A 27,974-nucleotide genomic window follows, 5' to 3' on the forward strand; every position below is an offset into this window, starting at 1 on the left:
TGCTATGTTGCTTAGGGCCCACTAACTTGTTAAGGCTGGCTTTGAATTTGTGATCCTCCTGCCTCAGACTCCTGAGCCACTGGGATTACAGGTGTGTGCCAAGGCAACCAGCCAAACTTCCTGTTTATATGCAAGTTTTAAGCATCAGAATCCTCTTGTCTGATGGGATCTTTGTGGGAGTCCAACAGTTAAGAAAGATGTTGCTCAGTCTAAAGAGGAGTGGGAAGCCCAGAGTTGGCCTGCTGAGCCTCCCACACTACTCTCCCATTCCCTGCCACACACAAATAGCCAAAGCATGGGCACCAAACTGAGGGCTTCAGGTATACATGTGAGAAGCCAGAATGAAGCTGAGGTAAGATAGAAGAAATTTAAAAATAGGTAGAAAGGAGACATAAAGGAAGGACAGGAAATAAGATTTTAATTCAGAAGTTCTGCATGCTTTTCCAGGCCTGTCACTTCCAATTTCTTGCAGACTTGTTATTCCCCAGATTCCTGAGAAATCTGTACATTGTCTGTACACTGTTAATTAAGCCCCCAATAAATAGATCTAACAAAGAGATTTCGAGGAACCTCTAATTTAGGGAACTTTCCAGTGTTATCTATCGATCACATATAACAAAGACCACATCAGCCTAAGATCTAGACACTGACCAACCACCAGACTGCTATCATTCCTACATACCTTTCTATACCCATCCCTCGCCAAATTTCCTTTAAAAGAAGACTAGAACCCCCAAAAGGCATCTCTCACTCTTGGCAGTGGCCTGCATTCTCCCTTGAATGCATATTCTTTGCTTTACCCCCAAAGGCATCTCTCTGTTGACTCTCTAATGACAAAGTGACACTACCAAACCTGAAGGCTGTCCACCCTAAGGCTCCCTTTCTGCTCATCTTTAGCTACTCTCTCCAAATCTTGCAATTTGAGCTTTAGCCACGTTGTTGATTCTTTCATTTATTTGGTACCAGGAATTGAACCCAGGGGCATTTAACCACTGAACCATATCCCCAGTCCTTTTTGAGACAGGGTCTCGCTAAGTTGCTGAGGCTGGCTTTGAACCTGTGATCTCCCTGCCTCAGCCTCTTGAACCACTGAGGCATGTGCGACCAGCGAGGATGCACTTCTATGATATGGGTATAAATATCATCCTTCTGAGGCCTCTAAGGCACTGCAAGACTGGGCTCAACCTACCTCACTACACTATATATTTCCCTGGAAGAGATTCCAGCCCTTTCACCTGGATCCCTCAAATCTCAGCTCAAATATTTCTCTCCAATTGCTCAGCCCCCTCCCCCAGTCATGTAGACCTTTCTTTTGCTGCTTTTGTCTGTCTCCAATGGCAGGAATGTTCACTGGGTGTTTTATTCATCATTGTATCCTCCTGCCTAGGTCAGGCATGAGCACAGCTTATAAACACTTGCTGAGAAAGTGGCCAGGTGGAGGGAGACGGGGAGGGAAAGGGAAAATATTGGGGAATGATACTGACCAAATTATATTGTTATATCATGTGCATGTATAAATACATATTAATGAATCCCACTATTATGTAAAATTATAATGCACCAATAAAAATATAAGGGAAAAAAAACTTGCTGAATGAATGAAAAAAACTCCTCGATGTACAGATAGGCAATGAGATTGAGGTAGAGGAAGCCACTCACCTTTAACACAGCTGACTTAGGAAAAGAGGTCTTTTGACTACCTCAGTTCTTTCAAATGAAACTCCCCCAATTCCCTTGTCCCCTTCTGTCCTCAACACAGGACTTAAAAAACTAAAGCTGGATTCTTCTTGGGTGCTGAGGTCAGTGAGCTGCTCCTATTGTCAGAACTTTTGCTGGAGGCCTCTTGCTGTTTGATATCACCAACAGAACATCCTTTGAGAGTGTCGCCCAGTAGCTTCAGGAGAAAATTAAGACCCCTTAACACCATCCTGGTGGCTGGCCTCAAGAGTAACCTGGTATGGGCTGGGGATGTGGCTCAAGCGGTAGCGCGCTCGTCTGGCATGCGTGCGACCCGGGTTCGATCCTCAGCACCACATACCAACAAAGATGTTGTGTCCGCCGAGAACTAAAAAATAAATGTTAAAAATTCTCTCTCTCTCTCTCCTCTCTCACTCTCTCTTTAAAAAAAAAAAAAAAAGAGTAACCTGGTAGCTTAGAGTCAGGTAATGCTGGAGGAGGATGGAAAGCTGGCTGCCCCCTTGACCTCAGCTAAGAGCAACAGAAATATCAGCAGGGACTTTGAGTTGCTCACCCAAAAGACCTAGGAGCTGTGAAGAGAGGGGTTCTGGGGTCAAAATCAGAGTGTGGAGGAGTAAAGAGTAGGGTCCCTCTTAGGCTGAGTCTTAGGAGGCAGAGGACCAAAGCAGGGCAAGGTGGTGGACCCTGGGCAGAATGGCCACTTTCCCTGAAGCCCAAAGAACTCTCACAATCCACAAGGGCAATACTGGGCACAGGACAGGATGATGCCATTGGAGGACATGATTCTGAGGTCTGGAAGGGGCCTAGTTTCCTCTGCAACATGGTGAAAATCCCAAGATTGGATACCAGTAATTAAGGACAGACAGGATTTTCCCAAGGCTATTGCCATCCTTTCTCATGGCACAGGTGAACATAATTCTCTAGAAGTTCCAGAACAGGTCAAAAAGGGCTCTTAAGCACATTCACACTGCCCAAACCAGGATGCCTATTCATTGTATGGCTTGCTAGAATTCATCATGCCTGATGGCAGAGAAAGTGGATTCAAACCACTACTGATGGCATCTATCCTCCCTTAGAGTAAAACAATGGAAAATCCCTGAGCATTTCTCCAATGCAGAAACTGACACCAGTGCTGCCCCCTGCTGTTAAGAGCCTAGCCAGTCCTGCTCTTCCCCCTGACTTCCTCTGGCATTTCAAAGGTTTGTAAGCCACACAACCTTGTGGCTTTCGATTAATAACTTCTTTATTCTGGAAAAGCAAATCAAATTCATATTCATATAAACACTGACATTACAAAGTACAGGGAAAGGGGGAAGGGAGGAGGAAACAAAACTCTCTACAAATCCTGCTAATACTGTCTCACCCAACAAGACCATAATGCTTTGTCCCATATTCAATTACTTATATAATAAACCACAAATAAAATCTTCTCTGGAAGATACACCGCTCCTCTTTGAGATGTCAGGGAAAAGGGACCGGAAGTAAGGGTAGGAGGCTTTATTCTTTTGGCAGATCCTCTCAGTCATTATAGATATTGCTGCACTGTTAATAAAAAATATATGCTTCTCTGTAAAGCATTTAAAAAAAAAAATGAGATGGCTGAAATCTCAGCTCAAGTATCTCCAAATACATTGTTGTCCATTCCCTGACCTTTCCGTGTGTTATTTCTTGGTTGTTTTCCGGATCAATGCCATTCTCTGAAAGGAGAGAGAAATAAGCAATTATACAGATTAGAGTCAGGAGCTTTAGGAATATGCATATGCAGTTAGTAGGCAGCATGGTCTACAGTATAGGCTAGAGCCCTTGGGGACTTGCAGTCACAGAGAAGCTCAGCAGCCTTCTTTTAACCAGTACAGGGACTGAGATAGGCCAGCAGGTCCATTTCACCCACCAAAAGACTCAAACTGCTAGGGGTATCAGAATGGCAAAAAGGTTAAAAGTAGAAGAGGACAGCTCTTGCCTTTTGGGGACATAAGGGATAGGTCAGCAAAACATGTTTTCTAGGATTCCCTCACCCCAATGTCTTCTTTCTCTAATAATGGAGAAAATAGGAAAAGGGCCTCAGTTTCAAACCTGTTGCAACACAAAGAGAGTCAAAATTTCACCCGTGATGATGTGCAGTAAAGGGCAACTGAAGACTAACAACTTCTACCACAACCCACTGTGGACCCAGTCAGATCACGGGTTTCCATTTTTAGTAACTTGCTTTTGTTCACTCTTTTTGACCAAGACGTTACCCCTTTATTATGCCATTTTTTTTAACTAAACAGAGCTCTAGAGCCAGAGAGACAATCTGGAGAACTCCCTTCAGAAGAACAGTATGGACCTTTGATTCAGGCTATTGGTGGCTTCCTGGGAGGGCTCCCTCTATGAACTCTGTAAACAACTACTCCAGAGACCCCAAAGATGAAAAAGCAAGGGACATTCACCCAGGACTGCCCAGTGCCTATCAAGATTGGAAACATCTCACTCTTCATTTCTTTCTTTCCTTTTTTCCTTTTTTTTTTTTTTAAATTCTAACATGTTATATATGACAGCAGAATGCATTAAACATCTCATTTTTCAAATCAGAGTAGCCAGTTAAAGCAGAAAGGATAACAGCCTTTCAAAGGGAGGCCAATACTGCTACTGGACTGACCAATGACTAATTCTTACACCAACATCTAGGTTCCTTGTTAAGAGGGGTAGAGAACAAAGGTTAAGCTGGGGACGTGGGCCAGAATGCTTAGCAGAGCAGCCTGAATACTCCATCTTAGCATAAGCATAGGATATTTCTGCTTCCTCTGACCTTTCTCTATTCAAGGGCATGTTCAAACCAGCAACAAAAGGAAGATTTCATTAAGGAGATTGGGAGTGGGTGAGCTTGAACCAAGCACAGTGGTACCTGCCTGTAACCCCAGCTACTTGGAAGACTAAGACAGGAAGAGTACAAATTCGAAAATAGTCTCTCCAACGTAGTGAAATCCTGTCTCAAAATAAGAAAGGGCTGGGGATGTAGAGTAGCCCTAGATTCACTCCCCAGTACCGAGAGGAAAAAAAAAAAAAGCTTGAAATGAAGCCCATCAGAGTTGAGAGAAAAAACTGATATTCCATATAGAAATAGCACAGTGCTAAGGAAATATCTGACTATTGCTGCCTCTGGGCCTCTCTGACCTTTGGTCCAGAGAATGAAACCTGCTTTGCGGGGGAAGTGAGACCCCTAGAAGGTAGCCCGACACCATGCCCGGCTCCTCACCTGTTTATGAGCTTCTGTGGTGCAAGCTTTTTTGTAGGGCCGTATTTCTTCAGAACCAAATCCTGGAATCCACATGTTCCACTGGCGTTCTGAAAAGAAGAAGCAACAGAGTTAAGGGTACCAGGAAGGCAGCATCAGGGGTGCAATATGCCCCTCCCAGTATCAGGGAGGATAAATCTGGGAATCAACTATACTAACACTAACCCTACTAGGCTATTCTGTGGAATACAATGGGAAATCACACCTGGCTCCTTCAAGAGCTTTTTTTGTGTGTGTGTGGTCCTGGGAATTGAACCCAGGGGCACTCTACCACTGAGCTACATCCCCAACCTTTTTTGAGACAGGGTCTCACTGAATTGCTTAGGGCCTCACTAAGTTGCTTAAGCTGGCTTTGAACTTGTGATCCTCCTGCTTCAGCCTCCTAAGCCACTGGGATGATATGCATGCTCCACTGTGCCAGGCCAAGCAATAGTTTCTTTCTTTTGGGGGGGGGGGCAGGGGTATCAGGGATTGAACCCAGGGGCACTTGACCACTGAGCCACATCCCCAGCCCTATTTTGTGTTTTATTTAGAGACAGGGTCTCACTGAGTTACTTAGCCCCTTGTTTTGCTGAGGCTAGCTTTGAACTCGTGATCCTCCTATACCTCACCCTCCTGAGCCACTGAGATTACAGGCATGCACCAGTGCACCCAGCTGTAAGGGTATTCTTTTTTTTCTTTTTTTTAAATCTTTTTTTTTTTTTTTGAAAGAGAGAGAGAGAGAGAGAGAGAGAGAGAGAGAATTTTTTTTTTAATATTTATTTTTTAGTTCTCGGCAGACACAACATCTTTGTTGGTATGTGGTGCTGAGGATCGAACCCGGGCCGCACGCATGCCAGGCGAGCGCGCTACCACTTGAGCCACATCCCCAGCCCGGTATTCTTTTTTTTCAAGAGAAAGAGAGAGAGAGAGAGAGAGAGAATTTTTAATATTTATTTATTTATTTAATTTTAGTTTTCAGCGAACACAACATCTTTGTTGGTATGTGGTGCTGAGGATCGAACCCGGGCCACACGCATGCCAGGCGAGCTCAATACTGCTTGAGCCACATCTCCAGCCCGGGGTATTCTTTTTTTGACTTGTCTTTTTTTGGTACTAAAGATTGAAGCTGGATGCTTTCTTTTTTTTGTTGTTTGTTTTTTAATTTTTTTTTTATATGGGGGATTGAAACCAGGAGTACTTAACCACTGAGTCACATCCCTATCCCTTTTTTGTGTTTTATTTCGTTATTTATTTTATTTATTTTTTTTTAAGAGAGAGAGAATTTTTTTTTTTTAATATTTATTTTTTAGTTCTCGGTGGACACAACATCTTTGTTTGTATGTGGTGCTGAGGATCGAACCCGGGCCGCACGCATGCCAGGTGAGCGCGCTACCACTTGAGCCACATCCCCAGCCCGGTATTCTTTTTTTTCAAGAGAAAGAGAGAGAGAGAGAGAGAGAGAATTTTTAATATTTATTTATTTATTTAATTTTAGTTTTCAGCGAACACAACATCTTTGTTGGTATGTGGTGCTGAGGATCGAACCCGGGCCACACGCATGCCAGGCGAGCTCAATACTGCTTGAGCCACATCTCCAGCCCGGGGTATTCTTTTTTTGACTTGTCTTTTTTTGGTACTAAAGATTGAAGCTGGATGCTTTCTTTTTTTTGTTGTTTGTTTTTTAATTTTTTTTTTATATGGGGGATTGAAACCAGGAGTACTTAACCACTGAGTCACATCCCTATCCCTTTTTTGTGTTTTATTTCGTTATTTATTTTATTTATTTTTTTTTAAGAGAGAGAGAATTTTTTTTTTTTAATATTTATTTTTTAGTTCTCGGTGGACACAACATCTTTGTTTGTATGTGGTGCTGAGGATCGAACCCGGGCCGCACGCATGCCAGGTGAGCGCGCTACCACTTGAGCCACATCCCCAGCCCTGGATGCTTTCTTTTTCTTTTTTTTTTTTTTAATATTTATTTATTTATTTTTTAGTTCTCGGCGGACACAACATCTTTGTTTGTATGTGGTGCTGAGGATCGAACCCGGGCCGCACGCATGCCAGGCGAGCGCGCTACCGCTTGAGCCACATCCCCAGCCCCCTGGATGCTTTCTTAATAAGTTATATCCTCAGTCCTTTTTTTATTTTTGAGATAGGAACTTGCTGAGTTGTTGATGCTAGCCTTAGGAAAAGTTTATTTGAATAGCAGAGATATAATGGTAACTATAATTGCTAAGCACTTATTTTGTGCCAGATCCTATACCAGTTACTTCATATATATAATCTATAATTTCACAATCATCCTGTAAAGAGGATATTAGGATCCCTACTTTACAAATAAGGAAACGGGCTTATCTAAGAGAAATCAAGTAGGAATGATAAGATGATTTAGCTAGAAGTGGCAAAATCTGATTTCAGATCAAACGACTACCCCCTTCCTATGGATAGATTTCTTTCTTCTATTTAGTGCTACTATTAAATGAATATATAAGTCCCACAACCCAAAAGTCTGGTCTTGGCACAAAGGTTTCTCTGACTACGCTTTCCCTGACAGTCCTGAAGGTATAGTTATGTGGATACTTCAGGGAGAAATAAGACCACATACCTAGATGCAACTGGACATCTTTCACCTCCAGAGTGCTGGACTTGCGATGCCGGGCAAGCTGGCAGGCTGCTGTCACCACACTCTCAATAAAATCATCAGCAATCTGCAGCAGCATCTGGAGAAGGTAAAGTGAGTGACAGTAACAGTGATATTGGCAGGATAGGGATAGGCTCCTGTTGCTGAGACAATAGTTTTCTGCCTGCATTTAAAATTTTGTTGTTGTTGTTGTTGGGAGGGGTACTGGGGATTGAATTCAGGAAGATTCATCCACTGAGCCACATCCCCAGCCCAATTTTCTATTTTATTTAGAGATGGGGTCTCAATGAGTTGCATAGCACCTTGCTGTTGCTGAGGCTGGCTTCAAATTCTCGATCCTCCTGTTGCAGTCTCCCAAGATACTGGGATTACAGGCATGCACCAATGTGTCTGGCTAATATTATTTTTAGATGTTGATGGACTTTTATTTTATTCATTTATTTATATGTGGTGCTGAGAATTGAACCCAGTTCCTCGTGCTCTACCACTGAGCCACAATCCCAGCCATCTGCCTACATAATACGTAAAATGTGTGCGTGTGTGTGTATTGATTTCTTTTTCTTTTTTTGCTTTTGGTACTAGAAGTTGAATTTGGGGCACATTACCATTGAATAATATCCCCAATCCTTTTTTATTTTGAGACAGGGTCTCACTAAGTGCTAAGGGTAGCCTTGAACTTATGATCTTTCTGCCTCTGCCTCCCAAATTGCTGGGATTACAGATATGAGCCAATGTGTCTAGTCTGAATTACATATTTCAATAGACTTTCTATTAGTAGGCCTGAAATCAGCATTTGGGCTAAGGTGGGGATAAGAAATGAGGAGGACAACAGAAACATTACCCAGATCAAAAGTTAGGACAAGGGCTGGGGACGTGGCTCAAGCGGTAACGCACTTGCCTGGCATGCGTGGGGCACTGGGTTCGATCCTCAGCACCACATAAAAAGTAAAATAAAATAAAATAAAATAAAATAAAATAAAATAAAATAAAATAAAGATGTTGTGTCCACCGAAAACTGAAAAATAAATATTAAAAAAAAAAAGTTAGGACAAATTGAAGATAGATGAAAATGTTAAGACTCAGGAGAACCAACTTGCTTATGGCTATGTAACTAGAAAGCAGTGGAAACAGAATTTCATTTCATTATTCTGAGTCCAAATTCTAAGATCTTTTCACTTCACTGTTGATTATTCCTAGACCATGGGGGAAGCAAAATCAGAATTCTGAAGATAAAAATCTACACGAAGGGGCTGGGGTGCTCAGTGGTACAGCACTTGCCAAGCATGTGTGAGGCACTGGGTTTAATTCTCAGTACTGTATATCAACAAACAAACAAATAAAGGTCCATCAACCACTAACACACACACACACACACACTCATACACACACACACAAAATCTACATGAAGCAACTTAGAGAGGCCCTAAGCAAGTCAGTGAGAACCTAAAAGCAAGTCAGTGAGAACCTAAGCAACTCAGCAAGACCTTGTCTCTAAATAAAATATTAAAAAGGGCTGGAGATGTGGCTCAGTGGTTAAGTGCCCCAGCGTTCAATTCCCGTACTTAAAAAAAAAAAAATCTACATGAAGCCGGGCAACTCAGGAAGCTAAGAAGATCGCAAGTTCATGGTCAGCCTCAGTAACTTGGTGAGGTTAAAAGGTTTAGAACATAATCTAAGGAAAACCTTAGCAAGTAGAAGTACAACTATAAAGGGATGAAAAATTAGAAAAAAAAAAAAAGCCCAAAGAGGATCAATCCAACCACTTATTGTTTCAGAAGATAAAAAATAGAGAGGAAATTATCAATAGTAGTATAAGAAACTGTAATCTTCCTACCCTGGCGATGGGAATGTACAATTATGTACTTCTTGGAAAATAAGTGGCAGTCTCTGGAAGGTTAAACACAGAGTTACCACATGATCCAATTATTTTACTGCTAGGTATATACCCAAGAGAAATGAAAACATGTATCTACACAAAAACTTGTACATACACTTTTTTAAAAAAAAGGGGGAAAAAACTTGTACAAAAATGTACACAGGGGCTGAGGTTATGGCTCAGTTGTAGAGAACTTGCCTAGCATGTGTGAGGTCTTGGGTTGGATCCTCAGCATAAATCACATAAAAAGAATAAATAAAGATATTGTTATGTTTATCTACAAATAAAAAAAGAAGGTACACAGCAACATTATTCATAGCAGCCAAAAAGTAGAAGTAATCCAAATATTCATTAACTATTGAATAATATTTATACAATAATATTTCATTGTGTGTCTATATCATATTAACAAAATATGATATAGGCATTGATATAGACATAAACTTTTCATTTATTTCATGTAGGTTTTTTTTTGTTTTTTTTTTTTTAGTACTGGGGATTGAACCTAGGGACACTTTACCACTGAGGTAAATTCCCAACTACTTTTTCTTTTTTTTTGAGACAGGGTCCTACTAAGTTGCTTAGGGCATCACCAAATTGCAGGGGCCGATCTTTTGTGAATGTGATATAGGCATACAATGAAATATTACTGAGCCATAATAATATGGATGTACCAATATGTGTGGAATAACAGGGATCGAAGTACTGCTATTACATAAATTTTGAAAACATTAGAGTAAATGAAAAAAAAAAAACAGTTATAAAAGACCAAATATCATGTTTCCATGTATTTGCAATATTCAGAATAAGCAAATTCATGGAGGTAGAAAAGATCAATTGTTGTTTATGGCTAAGTAGATTGGGAGAAAATGGGGAGTGAGCACTAATGGGTATGGGTTCTTTTTGGGGTGATGAAAATATTCCAAAATTGCTAGGCATGGTGGCACACACCTGTAATCCCAGAAATTTGGGAGGCTGACACAGGAGGATAGCGAGTTCAAAGCCAGCCTCAGTATGTGATTATATTTTATATATATATATATGTTATAGTTGGGCATAATACCTTTATTTTATTTGCTTATTTTTATGTGGTGCTGAGGATCGAACCCTCGCATGTGCCAGACGAGCACTCTACCGCCTCTGCTTAAAAAAATAAAAAGAACAATAGAATTTCATACCAGAATCAAGAAATAAATAAATAAATAAATAGAAATAAAAGAAGCCTCCAAGAAAGCTGGGTATGATGGCACACACCTGTAATTCCAGCAATTCAGGAGGTTAAGGCAGGAAGATCACAAATTCAAGTCCAGCCTAGCATATTAGCAAAATCTTGTCTCAAAATAATAAATAAGGCCAGGTGCAGTGGTGCACACTTGTAATCCCAGTGGCTTGAGAGGCTGGGGCAGGAGGATCACCAGTTCAAAGCTAGACTCAGCAATTTAGCGAGGCACTAAGCAACTCAGTGACCTTCTCTCTAAATAAAATATAAAATAGGGCTGTGGATATGGCTCAGTGGTCAAATGCCCCTGGGTTCAATCTCCAGTAAGCCCCCTCCAAAAAAACAAATAAATAAATAAAAAGAGCTGGGGATCCAGGATTGGTGGCACATGCCTGTAATCTCAGCAGCTCAGAAGGCTGAGGCAGGAGGATCACGAATTCAAAGCTAGCCTCAGCAAAGGCCAGACACTAAGCGACTCAGTGAGACCCTGTCTCTAAATAAAACACAAAATAGGGTTGGGGACGTGGCTCAGTAGTTGAGTGTCCCTGAGTTCAATCTCTGATATTCCCCCAAAAAACACAACTAAACAACAACAACAACAAAAGGGCTGGGAATATAATTCAGTGCTAATGTGCTCTGGGTCTAATCCCCAGTACAAAAAAATAAAAAAGAAGGCTCTAAGGGGGCTGGGGATATAGCTCAGTTGATAGAGTGCTTGCCTCACATGCACAGGGCCCTGGGTTCAATCCCTAGCACCAAAAAACAAACAAACAAACAACAACAACAAAAAAAGAACGCTCTAAGAACCCAGCATATTACACAGTGCAAGAAAGAAGGTATATACTAAGGCACATTATGTGAAAATACAGGTTGGAGGTAGAGTTCAGTGGTAGAGTGCTTGCCTAGCATATAGAAGGCCCTGAGTTCAGTCCCCAGCACCTACACCTCCCCTGCAAAAAAAAAAAGAACAGGAGAAAAATAAAATCCTAATAAAATCCTAGTTGGAATAAAAATAGCATAAGAAGGCTGGGGATATAGCTCAATTGGTAGAGTGCTTGCCTTGCATGCACAAGGCCCTAAGTTCAATCCCCAGCACCACAATCAATCAATTAACCAATCAATCAAAATAGCCTAAGATTTCTTTTTTTTTTTTTTTTTTGGGGGGGGGGTACCAGGGACTGAACTCAGGGGCACTCAACCATTGATCCATATCCCCAGCCCTATTTCATATTTTATTTAGAAACAGGGTCTCACTGAGTTGCTTAGTGCCTTGCTTTTGCTGAGGCTGGCTTTGAACTTGCAATCCTCCTGTCTCAGCCTCCTGTGCCGCTGGGATTATATGTGTGTGCCACCAAGCCCGGCCGAGATATTAACAATAACCCTGTAAGTAAATACTGTCATACTCAATCAACATAAGAGGAGCCCCTGAATCTCAATTCTCTTTTTGATACTAGAGATTGAACCCAGTGGTGCTTTACCACTGAGCTACATCCCTATTCCTTTTCATTTTTGAGACAGGGTCTTGCTAAATTGCTGAGATTGGCCTTGGACTTGTGATCCTCCTGCCTCAGCCTCCTGAAACACTGGAATTATAGGCATGTGCCACTCCTCCCAGCAGGGCTGAGTCTCCAAAAGCTTAAGCAACTTGTCCATAAATGCACAGCTGGTAAGAGGCAGAGCCAAGATTCAAATTCAGATTCATCTGACCCTAAAGTTTCTCTAATCACTATGTCATATCTGCCCTCAGGGGCAGTCTCTGGAGAACCCAAATCCACCTTACCTCTTCCACATCTTCATCCAACTGTTCATTTGGATCCACTTCTCTTACTAAGTCCTGTAATTTCTTCTTGGTCAATACCTAAAGTTAATTGTGAGGAGATTCTTCAGTGAGTAAGGAAGCAAAATAACTTGTAATCCCATACTGAAGAAAGGCTGTCAGTTTGTTGGGTTTAGTTTCCTTTCCAATGAGTTCAATATGGCCCACTGGTGGTACTGCTACCAAACTACACTTCCAAGACAGAAGTAGTCCAGGGAAAGACAGAAAGAGTAGTTTGGAAAAGAGGTCAGCATCCAATTGTCAGGCAGTTTATTTCAACCTTAACTCTTTTTCTTTTCCCATTATGCCTCACCTCTCTCTATATTAAGCAATTTCTAGTTCTCTGAACACCACAAATTGCACCCCTTATACCATTACCTTTAGACATGCTCTTCCTCCTTTTTTCCTATATGCTCAGCTCTCGGCACTCTATTTTTTTTCTTTTTGGTAGTGGGATCAATCCCAGAAGCACTTTACCACTTAGCTACACATGCAGCTCTTTTCAATTTTTTATTTTGAAACAGGAGCTCATCAAGTTTCCAAGGCTGGCCTTGCTTTCCATCCTCCTGACTCAAGCCTCCTGAGTCACTGGAATTACTGGCATGAGCCACTGCACCAGTTCAATGAGACTCTTTTCTGATGCCTTTCTGATGCAGGTAAGCACAACCACTTGTAATCTTTTCTATCCTCTGTGTACCCTTCTATCTTATGTATATTTATAAATTTGCCTGTGATCTGACTTAACAGGTTAAAAATTCTATGAGGGGCGGGAACTTGTATTATCTATAACAAAATATATTAAATATGTATAGCTACCTCCCTTTTTCATAAATAGTGTTATATTACATATATACACCATTAAAAAGTGATCAAGGTGGAAGCTGGGGATGTCTCTCAGTGATACAATGTATGACTAGCATGTGTGAGGCCCGTGGGTTTAATCCCCAGCACTGTAGTAATGATAATAATAATAGACGCAGCAACAATACATAAATACTGGTTAATGATGTCTCAGATTTATCCATTCTTCTCCATTTTACCATTATTACTTAATTCAAGTCTTTTTTTTTTAAAGAATTTTTTTAATATTTATTTTTCAGTTTTCGGTGGATACCTTTATTTTATTTTATGTGGTGCTGAGGATCGAACCCAGCGCCCTGCGCATGCCAGGCGAGCACGTTAGCGCTTGAGCCACATCCCCAGCCCCAAGTCTTTTTTTAATATTTATTTTTTTAGTTGTAATTGAACACAATATCTCTAATTTTATTTATTTATGTGGTGCTAAAGATCAAACCCAGGGCCTCTCACATGCGAGGTGAGTGCTCTACCACTGAGCCATAACCCCAGCCCCTAATTCAAGTCTTTATCATGTCTTAATTTATTTCAAATCTTAGAATTGATCTTCTTTCAACTTTATCCCTCTTTCCTACCCCTTTATTTCCTTACTGCCAAGTTAATCCTTCCTAAGGTATACTACTTTTATTATGTTAATGTTACTCTCTATTAAATATTAAATATCTGCAAAGATTGTCTATTACCTAAAAGGCCTACTATGTTCTGCTGTAGTCCTACTTTATAGTTTTATTTCTTGCTCTTTCCAACAGACCATATACTTAAAAAACATATTTGTTGCACCAGGCATGGGTGGGACATGCCTGTAATCCAAGCAACTCAGGAGGCTGACCCAGGAGGATCCCAAGTTGAAGCCAATCTTAGCAACTAAGCAAGGCCCTTACAACTTAAGAGAGACTTTGTCTCAAAATGAAAAATAAAAGGACTGGGGATAAGTGCTCAGTGGTAAAACACATTGGGTTCAATCCCCAGTACCAAAAATACATGTTTATCTCCTTATTGTCTACCCAACTCTCCCCCATTTACCTTACTAGTCCCTCCACCCATTCCCTTGAAATGTCTCCTCATCCATTCTGCTCAGCCTATAAGATCCAAGCCAAGGCATTATACTTATTTCTTATTTCTAGATAGTAGAATCAGGATCACAGCTAGAAAGGGAAACAGATTTTTAAATCACTGCAGAAATTAACAAAGGCAGCAGTTGGATGAACTAAAAGGAAGACTGGAGACAGAATACTTTTATTTTAGAAGTAAAAAAGCACATTTATTATTTTATTTAACAACTATATAACACATATAAAGCATCTGTCATATGCAAGGTGTCATGTTAGTATATGCATGTGTATGTATGTATGTACATATGCATATACACAAGCATATATAAGAGACAGTAAAAAAGGATCTTGAATATGATAATTTGATAAAGAATCTTAGAGGGGCTGAAGCTTTAGCTCAGTGGCACAGCATTTGCCTAATGTGTGAGGCACTGGGTTTGATCCTTAGCACCACATAAAAATAAACAATAAAAACAAAAAGGCATTCTGTCCATCTACAACTATTTAAAAAAAAAAAAAAAAAAAAAAAGAATGTTAGAATTCCAAAGGCAGGAACAGACCTTGTTTTTCAACTAAGAAGAGGCAGCTCCTGAGATGGCCATTTCTCAAAGAATTCCTGGTTCAAATAATAAAAAGAGGTGACTATAGAAAGGAAAAAGTAAGGGGATGATACCTGATTGTTTTCAGGGCTAAGACGACCTCCTGTCCCAGGAGTGCCTGGAATTTTTACCACTGTAGTGCTATTAGCCATGGAGCCTTGTGGAGGGGTACTGGCTGGTTCCGGTTTTATGGATGAGAAATTGGAGAGGTTGATTAGTGCTGAGGGGCCAAACTGGTTCATAATCTGCCGAGCTTTGGACTTCAGCTCATAGAGCTTATCAAGATCCTGTTTCTTTTTGGAGCTGTGAGGACCAAGGCCAATCAACTGAAGAAGAAAAACATGAGAATTAGTGCTAGAAACACCTATAATAAAGAATAAGTTTTGAAAGTAAAATTATGTGAAATCTGTCAGGCTTTGAGGACTCTTCAGTATATCTGGGATGGTGACCATTTGATACCTACACATAAAAAGGAGAAAATGAAGAATGTTCATTGCTCTCACCTGATATTTAGAAACCATCTCTTCTCCAAAAGCTAAATGAAATAGTCCACAAAATTGAAATAAGGAAGAAAGTAAATGAAATGAGGAATCTTATATAAAAACACATTAGATTAAGCAAGACATTTGAGGACTTTGAATAAAATACTTGATGAAGTACTACATGCATTATTATTTAAGTATCAAATAATGTTAAATTCAAATAAGTCATGTCACAATCACATACTTAAAACTTAGTCACCAAGTTCAAGAAAACAGATTAGTTCATTTTGGCATTTCAAAACATGCTTGAGCCCATTCAGGGCTATGTCAAATAAACACAATTTTTAGAACTTTTCAAAGTAAACTCTTCTTTATCATAAAAAGCAAATTTTCTCTGTGTTAGCAATGCTAAGTACATGCAGAAATCCTAGCCCGAAGCAGCCGAAATTCCTAAAACTTAGAGCCATGGTGTTGACTCTGTGGACATCAGCTTTGGTGTCATCAGGATCAGAAGCACATTCATCAAGTTCTGCCCATAGTGGCCTCAAGGAGCTTACTTACAGCTATCTGAGTGTCTAGATCTTTAATTACATCAGCAACAGCTGTGAGCCCGGTGAAATGAGAGGCAGCCATTTTCAAAAGCTACCTGTAAATGAACAACTAGCATCAAGCACCACCCTTGCCACAGAAGCACTACTGTAGCATGACCTGGTACATCTTCAGTAATCAGGATCCAGACAAACTATCTCCTTGTCCCTATTATGTGGCAAGAAAAAAAATCCCCCTCTCTTTCCAAAACAACTTTAAAAATTAATTAATAATGAATATTTTGAAGACTAATGAGAGTACATGCCTGTAATCTGGGACTCAGGAGGCTGTGGCAGGAAGATTGCAAATTCAAGGCCAGTCTGAGCAACTTAGATAGACCCTGTCTCAAAACAGAAAATTTGAAAAAAAGGGCTGGAGAGGAAATTAGTAGTAAAGCACCCCTGGGTTCAACTTCCCAGTACTAAATAAAATAAAACAGGGGCGGGGCTGGGGATGTGGCTCAAGCGGTAGCGCGCTCGACTGGCATGCGTGCGGCCCGGGTTCGATCCTCAGCACCACATACCAAAAAAGATGTTGTGTCTGCCGAGAACTAAAAAATAAATATTAAAAATTCTCTCTCTCTCTCTCTCCTCTCTCTCTCACTCTCTCTTTAAAAAAAAAAAAAGAGCAAACAAAGATGTTGTGTCCGCCAAATACTAAAAAATAAATATTAAAATTCTCTCTTGGGGGCTGGGGATGTGGCTCAAGAGGTAGCGCGCTCGCCTGGCATGCGTGCGGCCCAGGTTCGATCCTCAGCACCACATACAAACAAAGATGTTGTGTCCGCCAATAACTAATAAATAAATATAAAAAAAAATAAAATAAAAATAAATAAAATTCTCTCTTTCTCTCTCTCCCTCTCTCTTTAAAAAAAATTTAAAAAAATAAATAAAATAAAACAGGGGCTAGGGATATATCTCAGTTGGTAGCATGCTTGTCTAGCATGTAGGAGGCCCTGGGTTTAATCTCTAATGCCATTAAATAAATAAACAAATAATAAATAATAAAAAGGCGAGGGATGTAGCATAATGGTAGAGTACCTGAGTTTAATCTCCAATACTGTAAAATAAAAACAAAAATTAATGATGGTGACAGGAATGGTAGGACACGCCTGTAGTTCCAGCATTCTAGAAGCTGAGGTGGAAGAATCACTTGTCTGGAGTTCAAAACCAGCCTGGACAACATAGCAAGACTTTGTCTCAGTGGGGAGGGAATATGTATATATATACATATGTGTGAGGGTGTGTATATATATAAATAATTGAATAAATGGTGCAGCTGGCTAGGACTGTAGCTCAGTGGCAGAGCACATGTTTAGCCACTGGGTTCAATCTCTAGGGCCATTAAAGAGAGAAAGAGAGGGCTGGGTTGTGGCTCAGTGGTAGAGTGCTCGCCTAGCATGCATGAGGCACTGGGTTCAATCCTCAGCACCACATAAAGTTAAAAAAAAATAAAGATATTGTGTCCACCTAAAACTAAAAAATAAATGTTAAAAAAGAGAGAGAGAGAAACTAAAAAATTAATATGGGCACAGTGATACATGCCTGTAATTCTTGCAATGCAGAAGATTGCAAGTTTGAGGCCAGCCTCAACAACTTAGTGAGATCCTGTCTCAAAACAAAAAATAAAGGTACAGGGATGTAGCTCACTGGTAAAGTACCTCTAGTTCAATCCCCAGTATCAAAATTAAAAAAAAAAAAAAAAGCAGCAGCAGCAGCAAAATTGTGTGATCTGAACCTGCGAGAACCATGTAACAGCTTTCAGGATCTGGGAAAGCTTAGCAACCTGAATGTGTGTGTATTCTACTCCTGTCCCTATTGCTGAGTTCCTCCCCAACATACTATTTAACTTTCTAATATGAGAAAGCAACGTTTGTACATGTTCTTCTGGTTTACTCTAAATAAAAGCAACTAACTGTGCATTGGTTAAATTTAGAGGTCTCTATAAAGGGCTACAAGGCAAAATCAAGGAAAACTGGAAAAGTATATACCAGTTATTTTTTTTTATTCTAAGGGCCTCCAAAATGCTAAGCAAACCAGGCATGGTGGTGCATACCTATAATCCCAAAAGCTTGGGAGGCTGAGCAGGATGACTGCAAGTTCAAAGCCAGCCTCATCAGCAACTTACAGATGTTCTAAGCAGTTTAGTAAAACCCAGTCTCAAAATGAAAATTAAAAAGGTCTGGGGCTGGGCTGTGGTTTGGCTTAGCGGTCGTGCACTTCCCTGGCATATGGGTTCGAGTCTCAGCACCTCATATAAATAAATAAAATAAAGATCTATCAACAACTAAAAAATACAAAATAAAAATAAAGGGCTGGGCTACAGCTCAGTGGTTAAGTGCCCTTGAATTCAATTCCTATTTCCAAAGAAAGAAGGAAGGAAAATGCCAAGCACACATCTACCACTGAGTTATATACCCAGCCCCATATTGTTTTGACTCCACAGATCCATTTTTTTTTAAGAGAGAGTGAGAGAGGAGGAGAGAGAGAGAGAGAGAGAGAGAGAGAGAGAGAGAGAGAGAGAGAGAGAGAGAGAATTTTTAATATTTATTTTTTAGTTCTCGGCAGACACAACATCTTTGTTGGTATGTGGTGCTGAGGATCGAACCCGGGCCGCACGCATGCCAGGCGAGTGTGCTTCCGCTTGAGCCACATCCCCAGCCCCACAGATCCATTTTTAATAATTTATATTACATTGATCTTATATATGAATAGAATAGTACTATACTTACTATACAGTACATATAAGAAATATCTATCAGGGCTGGAGTTATGGCTCAGTGGTAGAGCGCTTGCCTAGCATGTGTGAGGCACTGGGTTCAAACCTCAGTACCACATAAAAATAAACAAAAAAAAAGTTTTTAAAGAAAAAAAAATCTATCAAAGTGATATAGTTAGGGTTGGGGATATAACTCAGATGGTAGAGTGCTTGCTTTGCATGCACATGGCCCTGGATTCAATCCCACCAAAAAAAAAAAAAGTGATATAGTTAAATAAATTAGGGTATAACTATATAATGGAAGAATGAGATAGTCAGATATGGTGTATACCTGTAATCATAGCTACCTGGGAGGCTGAGGTGGAAATATCACAAGTTCAAGGCCTGTCTCAAATAATTTTTAAAAATAAAGGAAAGGCTGGGCATGTTGCTCTATGGTGGAGCACTTACCTACCACGCACCAAGACCTGGGTTCAATCCCCATTACCAAACCAAACCAAACAAAAAATAAACAAAAACCAAAAAAATGGGCTGGGGTTGTGGCTCAGTGGTGGAGTGCTTGCCTAGCATGCAGGAGGCGCTGGGTTCGATCCTCAGCACCATATAAATGTAAAATAAAGATATTGTGTCCACCTAAAACTTAAGAACAAATATTAAAAAAAATTAAATTTAAAAAGGGATCAGGGTGGGGCTGGAGATGTGGCTTAAGCGGTAGCGCACTCGCCTGGCATGCGTGCGGCCCGGGTTCGATCCTCAGCACCACATACAAACAAAGATGTTGTGTCCGCCAATAACTAAAAAAAGTAAATAAATATTAAAAAATTCTCTCTCTCTCTCTCTCTCTCTCACTCTCTCTTTAAAAAAAATTTAAAAATAAAAAGGGATCAGGGTGTAGCTCAGTGATAGAGCACCTCAGTACTGGGGGGACCTAAGGATGGAGAATAAGACAAATGAAAATATAATGCTACATGAAAGAAACCATTTTAAAAAGACCATATGGGCTGTGGTGTGGCTCAGCGGCAGAGTGCTCACCTAGCACATTCAAAGCCCTGAGTTCGATCCTCAGCACCACAAAGAAATAAATAAATAAAGGTATTGTGTCCAATGACAACTAAAAAATAAATATTAAAAAAGACCATATATTATGCAATTCCATTTACAAGAAATGTCAAAAACAGGCAAATCTATAGTGAAGTAAAGTAGACTAGTAGCTACCTATGGCTAGGAGGTATGGGAAGGTAATAGGAAAAGGTTGCTACTGGGCATAGGGGTTTCTTTTGGGGAAGATAAAAATAATCCAGAATTAGATCATGACAACGTTTGTACACCACTGAATGTACCAAAAAAGCCCAAATTGTACACTTTTCAATTGGTGAACTGTACAATATGTGAATTATATAAATATAAAGCTGTTAAAAAAAAAAACAAGGACAATCATAAAATGATCTCCAAGATACACCATTCAGTGGAGTACTAGGTACAGAATACTAAGAATACTTTAGTATCATTTATTAAAATTCCACATAGGGTCTGGGAGTGTAGATCAATGGTAGAGCAATGGTAAAGTGCTTGCCTAGCATGCTCAAGGCCCTGGATTCAATCCCCAGTACTGAAAAAAAAAAAAGAAAGAAAAGAAAGAAGAAGAGGAAGAAAACTAACAATCCAACTTTTAAAAAAGGAACTGGGAAGCCAGGCAAGGTGGCACAGCCTGTAATACCAGTGGCTTGGAAGGCTGAGGTAGGAGGATCACAAATTCAAAGCCAGCCTCAGCAACTTAGGATAAAAGCAACTCAGTAAGACCATCTCAAAATAAAGTAAATAAATAAAAAAGGCTGGGCTCAGGCTGGAGTTGAAGCTCAAGGTAAAGCACTTGCCTAGCATGTGTGAGGCACTGGGTTTGATTCTCAGCACCACATATAAGTAAATAAATAAATAAAGGTCCATTGACAACTAAAAAAACATTTAAAAAAATAAAATAAAAGGTCTGGGCTAGGGCTGGGGATATAGCTCAGTTGGTAGAGTACTTTGATCACATGCACAAGGCCCTAGATTCAATCCCCAGCACAACAACAACAAAAAGGGCTGGGTTGGGGGTGTATTTTAGTAGTCATCCCTATATTCAATCCCCAGTACCAAAAATAAACAAATAAATAAAAAGGGGGCTGAGGATCTAACTAAGCAGTACAGTGGTTGCTTAACATGTTTGAGGCTCTAGGTTGATACCCCAGCATCACGGAAAAAAAAGGGCAATAAAAGCTGCACAACAAAATAGGCAAAGGATCTGAATAGATCCAAAGATAAACAGATGGCAAATAAACCTGTGAAAAGATGCTCAATATCATTAACCATTAGGAAAATGCAAATTAAAACAATGGGATATACCTTTTAGAATAGCTAAAATTACATACACATACAAGTGCTTGAGAGGATACAAAGCAACTGAAACCCTCATACATTGCTGGTATGAATGTAAAAATGATGCACTCTTCTGAAAAGATAGTCTGGCAACTTCTATATATGATATAGGGCTGGGGTTGTGGCTCAGCAGTAGAGCGCTTGCCTAGCACCTGCAAGGTCCTGGGTTCGTTACTCAGCACCACATAAAAATAAATAAAATAAAGGTATTGTGTCCAACTACAATTAAAAAATAATTTAAAAAAAATACTGATACATGCAACAAATGGATGACTCTCCAAGTGAAAAAGGCAAGAACTGAAAGGCTAATTGATAAATTTATATGATACTCTGAAAAAGGCAAAGTTATAGGGATGGAGAACAGAGATGTGGTTGCCAAGGGGTCTGGTGTGGGGTAAGGTTTGACTACAAATGGGGAACATAATTTAAATTTGGGGACAGGTAGAAAGATTCTGAATCTTCAATGTTAATGTACTTATATGACAATATGTATGTCTTATTCCCAGCTGTGACTGTACTCTAAAAGAATTTTATTTGTATATAAATTTGAAAATAAATTTTAAAAATCAAACATCGTTGGGCTGGGGTTGTGGCTCAGTGGTAGAGTGCTCGCCTAGCATGCACGAGGCACTGGGTTCGATCCTCAGCACCACATAAATGTGAAAATAAAGATATTGGGTCCACCTAAAACTAATAAATAAATATTTTTTTAAAAATCAAACATCGCAACCTGATTAGTATTGTCAATGACTCCATGTCCAAATTACCTGTTTATGGATAATTTTCATCAACCCCAATTGTGAATGACACTGATGAAGCCCAATGGAATGAACTGACTGTAAATAACTTGAATTCCATTATGTAATATAGCACAATTGCTTTTCAGCTACTCAAATTTCTAACTCTTGCTTCCTCAAAATGCCAAAAAAATAGGTAGCCAGGTGTGGAAGCACACATCTGTAAACCCAGCAACTGAAGCAGCTGAAGGAGGACTCCAAGTTTGAGGTCACCTTTAGTAATTCAGCGAGGCATTCAGCAACTTAGTAAGATCCTTTCCCTGATGCATCCACTGACCTCCCTCCTTTCTGCTCCTGAACATATACATTAAAATCGGGGTAGGGGTTACTCTAGTCTCAGTGTGCTCAGGCTAGACAAAAAGAAAAAAAAAAAAAAAAGATCCTTTCCCCCCAAAATAAAAAGGGCTGAGGATGTGGCTCAGTTGTTAACAGGGATTGTCCCTATTATCTCCCCACAAAAGAGGTAAAAACAGAAGCATTAACTGTGGGATATTTGAGAAAATAATTATAATAGCTAACCCCTTTTGGTACCTGCTACGTGAATTTTAAGTGCCATGAGATTCACATGTAACTTCAGAAAGTCCATGCCTCAGTGGGCTACAAATGAAAATATTTGGGGCTGGGAAGCCAGGTATGGTGGCTGCAAGTTTGTAATCCCAGGTACTTGGGAAATTAAGGCAGGATATTGACCAAATTCAAGGTCAATATCAGTAATTTACTGAGGCCCTGAGGGCTGCTGGGGATGTAACTTGGAGGTAAAGTGCCCTAGGTTCAATATACAGAAAAAAAAATAAGAGAGAGAGAGAGAGAGAGAGAGAGAGAGAGAGAGAGAGAGAGAGAGAGGAATAGAATACCACATTGTTTTTACAACTTGTTTACCTTTAAAATGTTTAGGATTTATTTATTTATTTATGGTGCCAGGGATTGAACCCAGAGGCCTTTAACCACTGAGCCACATCCCCAGTCTTTCTATTTTTCATTTTGAGACAGGGTCTAAGTTGCTTGAGGCCGGCTTTGAACTCATGATCCTCCTGCTTCAGCCTCCAGAACTGCTGGGATTACAGGTTCGTATCACCGTGCCTGGCAGGAATTTACTATTTAAACAAAATGACTGTAGTACATGACTGGATTTTCTACCTACCTATTTCTCTCCTTGGCTTCCAATTCTATCTAAAACAACTCATATTTCCCAGCCTAAAATCAATCAAAAAGAATCAATGATTTGTTGTCTATGAGACTTGAAAGCAAAAGAAACAAGGAATTTTTTCCTGTCTGAAGCTAATGCTTGTTTTGGCTAGTGTGAGCCCATGTAGGTGACTTTGACTTAAGAGAAAGGCAATACAGTGCAGTGGGAAAGGATACAGACTCTGGTGAGAATCTCTGAGGTCAAGTACAAATGCTGCCCCTTACCTATATGTACTTAAGCAGTTACCTAATCTGTTTATGAGTCTTTTTATTTATTTTTTTTTGAGGGGGGGCAGTACTAGGGATTGAAGCCAGTGGCCCTCTACTACTGAGCTACATCCCCAGCAGCCCTCAGGGCCTCACTAAATTGCTGATGTTGGCCTTGAGTTTGGGATCCTTTCCGGAAATTAATTATTTTTAATTTTGAGACAATCTTTTTGCCCAGACTAGTCTCTGATCTTCCTGCCTCAGCTTCCAAAGTCACTAGGAGTACAGGCATGCACCACCATGCCCAGCTAATCACAGCTACATGGCAGGCTGAGGCAAGAGGATCTCTTGAGCCCAAGAGTTCAAGGTCATCTTGGATGCCATTATAAGACCCTCATTTTAAAGAATAAATAAGGGGCTGGGCATGTAGTTTAGTTGGCGAAGTGCTTGCCTAGCATGTGCAAGGTCCTGGGTTCAATCTTGAGCACCAGGGCTGGGGATGTGGCTCAAGCGGTAGCGCGCTCGCCTGGCATGCGTGCAGCCCGGGTTCGATCCTCAGCACCACATACCAACAAAGATGTTGTGTCCGCCGAGAACTAAAAAATAAATATTAAAAACTCTCTCTCTCTCTCCTCTCACTCTCTCTAAAAAAAAAAATCTTGAGCACCACCAAAATAAATAAATTAATTAATTACATAGATAAATCAAGTTAGCACATGCTGGCAATGCCAGCTACTCAGGAGACTAAGCCAGGAGGATCCCAAGTTCAAGGGCAGCTTTGATGAGACCATGTTTCAAAAGAAAATTTAAAAGGGCTGGGGATGTAGCTTAGTGGTAGCATGTTTGTCTAGCACATGTGTGGCCCTAGGTTAAATCCCCAATACAGCAAAAAATAAAAACAAATAAATAAAACAGTAAATGGAAAATTGTGGAAAACCAAAGTCAAGAGGAGTAAGTGTCAACCAGATGTGGTGGTACATACCTGTAATCCCAATTACCTGGGAGGATGAGACAGAAGGATCCACAAGGACCCTGTCTCAAAAAAAAAAAAAAAAAGAGTGGGCACAGCTGAGGAATCTAGCTCAGACATGGGTGAAGTCCTAATTTCAATCTCCAGTAAAAATAAGAGAAGTAGGCACCATCTTTGACTAGAGTTTTTACACCTATAATTAGAAGCCAGACCAGGAAGATTTTATTTTTAAAAAATATTTATTAATTTATGGTGCTGGTATTTTGGGCATTGCAAAATCCTGTCTCAAAATAAGAAATAAAAAGGCCTAAGGATATACTCCACGGTAAAGCACCCCTGGGTTCAATTCCCAGTACCAAGGGTGTGGGGAGGGGGCTAAACACCCCAATGCTACAGCTACAAATGAGTAAAACTGAGTATATTTTGCAAATGTAGATAAAGATGATAACTCAGGAATAAATTATCACTAAACCATCAATGAAATTGTGACACAGGCATGCTTTCTCTCATAATTTGCTGTGTATAAATTCTAACTACTTGTATATAGGTACTTGCAAATAGTATAGGGTAAGCCATGGGAGAAAAATAGCAGTTTCCAACAAATTAGCCCAATTGCCCCAACCATACAGTTTATGTTAACAATTAATTGACAAGTTAATCCAACTTTTATTTTCTTTTGTGGTTCTGAGGATTGCCATGCTAGGCAAGTGCTTTACCACTAAAGTATATGCCCACCCTTTTAAATTTTGAGACAGGGTGTTGCTAAATGTCCCAGGCAGGACCAAGTTGCACTTGCTTGATCTCTTAATTTTTTTTTTTTTTTTTTTTGTACTGGGGATTGAACCCAGGGGTACTTAACCACTGAGCAACATCCCCAGGTCTTTTTATTTTTTTATTTTGAGACAGTCTCACTAGGTTGCTGAGGCCAGCTTTGATCTTGTGACTCTCTTGCCTCAGTCTCTGGGATTACAGGCATGCATCACTACACCTGGCTTTGGCCTCCTAAATTTAAAATTAAATATACCTAACTCTGCTGGGCTCTATTGTAAGGAAAAACTATAAATGTTTCTTTTTGTTTATCTTGAATTATGCTCTGTGAAAACATAGAAATTTAGTTCTCCTCAAATACCACATTAAATATACTAACAAGTTATAGTCTTTGACATTAAGAGAAATCTTATAAAGAAGGGAGTGCTTTCATTCAATGACATGCTTTGTATAACTATTACTTATATTTTGCTGATGGACAAGACAGACATGGAGAGGGAATCCACTTAGAAAAGTAGAAAAAAAAAGTTTTGGAGACACAAATAACTGGGCTAGGTCACTTGATTTCAGGGAAAGTACTTAACCTCTCTAAACCTATTTCTTTATCTGTACAATGGACCTAAAATACCTAACTCCTGGGGCTGTTATAATTATTAAGCCACACAATACTTCAAAGTACTTAAACCAGGCCTGGTAGTGAATTCCTGTAATCCCACTCAGGAGACTGAGGCAAGAGGATCACAAATTCAAGACCAGTCTGGTTAACTTAGCAAGACTCTTGTCTAAATAAACAAATAAGATTGGGGTGTAGTTTAGTGTGGAGCGCTTGTTTAACATGTATAAAGCCCAGGGTTGGATCCCCAGTACACAGAAAGGAGGCAGGGGCGGGAAGGAAAAAAAGTGCTTAAATTGTGTCTATTTAACCTCAGTAGCTTTCAATAAAAAATACTAGTGAAGAAGTGTCTGAAGTGTCTGGTCCAAGTCTCTCCATCCTTATCTAAAAACAGCCATCCATAGTAATACTTGTGTCAAAAATATAGGATACAACTTATTTGCAACTTTTTTGGGGGGTGGGTACTAGAGATTGAACCCAGGGTACTCTACCACTGAGCTACATCTCCAGCCTTTTTTTTTAATATTTATTTTTTAATTGTATTTAGACACAATACCATTTATTTATTTATTTATTTATTTGTTTGTTTGTTTGTTTGTTTATTATGTGGTGCTGAGGATCTAACCCAGGCCCAGGGCCTTGCACTTGTTAGGCCAGTGTTCTACCCCTGAGCCCCAACCCCAGCCTTCCAGCCTTTTTCATTTTGAGATAGTGTCTCACTAAACTGCAGAGGCTGGCCGTAATTTGCAATCCTCTTGCCTCAGTCTCCAGAGTGTCTGGGATTACAGGTGTGCACCACCACACCATGCCTGCTATTTGTGACTTTCTAGTGTATTTAAAAAAAAATATATTTGGCTTCACTTAAAGGTTTCTTTACTAGTGACATTCACTATTATCTATGTTAATATAGTAATGAGACTCAAAGTCTTAGACTCTAAAATAATTTCCTTCTTAAGTTTGAAGGTAAAGATTCCAGAAGCATTTATTCAAGGAATGTTAATCACGCATCATATGCTACACAGTAGGATACTGTACCAAATTTATGATCCAACCACTTCTTGTCTCACTGTGATCCTAAACCCCTTTTGGTCCTTCTTCTCCTTACACGTAAAACAGGAATTTTAAATACATGGATGATCTTTTCGGGCCCTTCCATCTCTGAAATTTGGGCTTTGGAGATCTGTGCTCAGTTGGGGTTGATTGGAATGGGATTCAAAGCACTTAGCAAGTATATATCTCAGTTCAAACTGCTTCCAACTTCACATCCAATTCGCAAGAATGAGAAGAAAAACGAAGATTCTTGCATGTGAACTTCCTAGGTTTAAGTATCTGACACAAGAAAAACCTGCCTGCCAAAAACCAAGTAGGCAAGCGCGAAGGAGTCGTCTTCCCCTGAATACATCTTTTATCACTCTGGGCATAGAGACTACGAGGGGGGAAAAAAAAAACCTGATCGCTATATTTTTTCCAAATCCTTTCCCTTTCCCCTTCCAGTGGAGGCTGATCTCACAGTCCCGACCCCTTAGATTTTCCGTATTTTGGAGCCGTGTTCTCACCGCCCCGTTTCCTCAGGAACTCGGGACTCTCTAAGCCCCGATCCCGTCCCCATAGAAGCCCTAGTCTTCACTGCACGCTTCTGTTCCCTCCCAAACTAAAGTCTTCTCCGCCTGCTTCTGCCCTTCAGGAACCCAAGTCTTCGCTGCCCTGTTTCTGAATCCTTAGGAGCCGGGGTCTTCGCTGTCCCGCGTCTGCCTCTTAGGAGCCCAAGTCCTCACTACTCCACTTTTACCTCTCCGGAGCCCGTGTCTTCACGCCCGGTTTCGTTCCGACCCTCTCCTCCTAAAAGTACCGGACCTCACAATCCTGACCCTCTCAAACCGCGTTCCCTCATGTGCCGGAGAACTCACATTCGTCCCGGTTCCCTAAGTCTCCTTCGGAGCCCGGGTCCCCACAGCCGCGTCTTCTCCGAGCCCAATCCCCACAAGTCCCATCCCAAGAGCCTGATTGCTCACAGCCCAGTCTTCTCCACAACCTGGTTCTTCAAACGCTGACCCACTGTGGGTCTGGGTCCTGACTCCCTCCTCCCACTCTTCTTCCTCAACTGCCAGGGCCCAAGACTCACAGGCAGCAGCGTCTATCTCCCCATGATATGCGGAGACTGCCCCAGTGAAGCTTTCGTCTCAGCAGCCGGTCCGACTGCGCGGCCCTCCCCGAGTACT

The 27,974-nt window shown here is 40.4% G+C and overlaps 1 protein-coding gene across 5 annotated transcripts; it reads right to left on the reverse strand.

The window, feature by feature from the left end:
* Positions 1-427: 427 nt before the first annotated feature.
* On the reverse strand, positions 428-27,974 carry Taf12 (TATA-box binding protein associated factor 12). 5 transcript variants are annotated; one of them, XM_077791148.1, is made up of 8 exons: positions 27,878-27,974; positions 16,348-16,422; positions 16,056-16,140; positions 15,087-15,338; positions 12,471-12,548; positions 7,560-7,674; positions 4,934-5,022; positions 428-3,395 (listed from the first exon to the last, which is right to left on the reverse strand). In XM_077791148.1, exons 3-8 carry the CDS (start codon positions 16,125-16,127, stop codon positions 3,360-3,362), a joined length of 642 nt encoding a protein of 213 aa, XP_077647274.1. In that variant the 5' UTR covers positions 16,128-16,140; positions 16,348-16,422; positions 27,878-27,974; the 3' UTR covers positions 428-3,359. The 5 variants fall into 5 exon arrangements, with proteins under 5 accessions (XP_077647274.1, XP_077647273.1, XP_026247517.1 ...); XM_077791147.1 differs by lacking the exon at positions 16,348-16,422; XM_026391732.2 differs by lacking the exons at positions 16,348-16,422; positions 27,878-27,974 and adding an exon at positions 27,663-27,869.

Source organism: Urocitellus parryii, chromosome 11, assembly GCF_045843805.1.
Source record: "Urocitellus parryii isolate mUroPar1 chromosome 11, mUroPar1.hap1, whole genome shotgun sequence".
Lineage (NCBI taxonomy): Eukaryota > Metazoa > Chordata > Mammalia > Rodentia > Sciuridae > Urocitellus > Urocitellus parryii.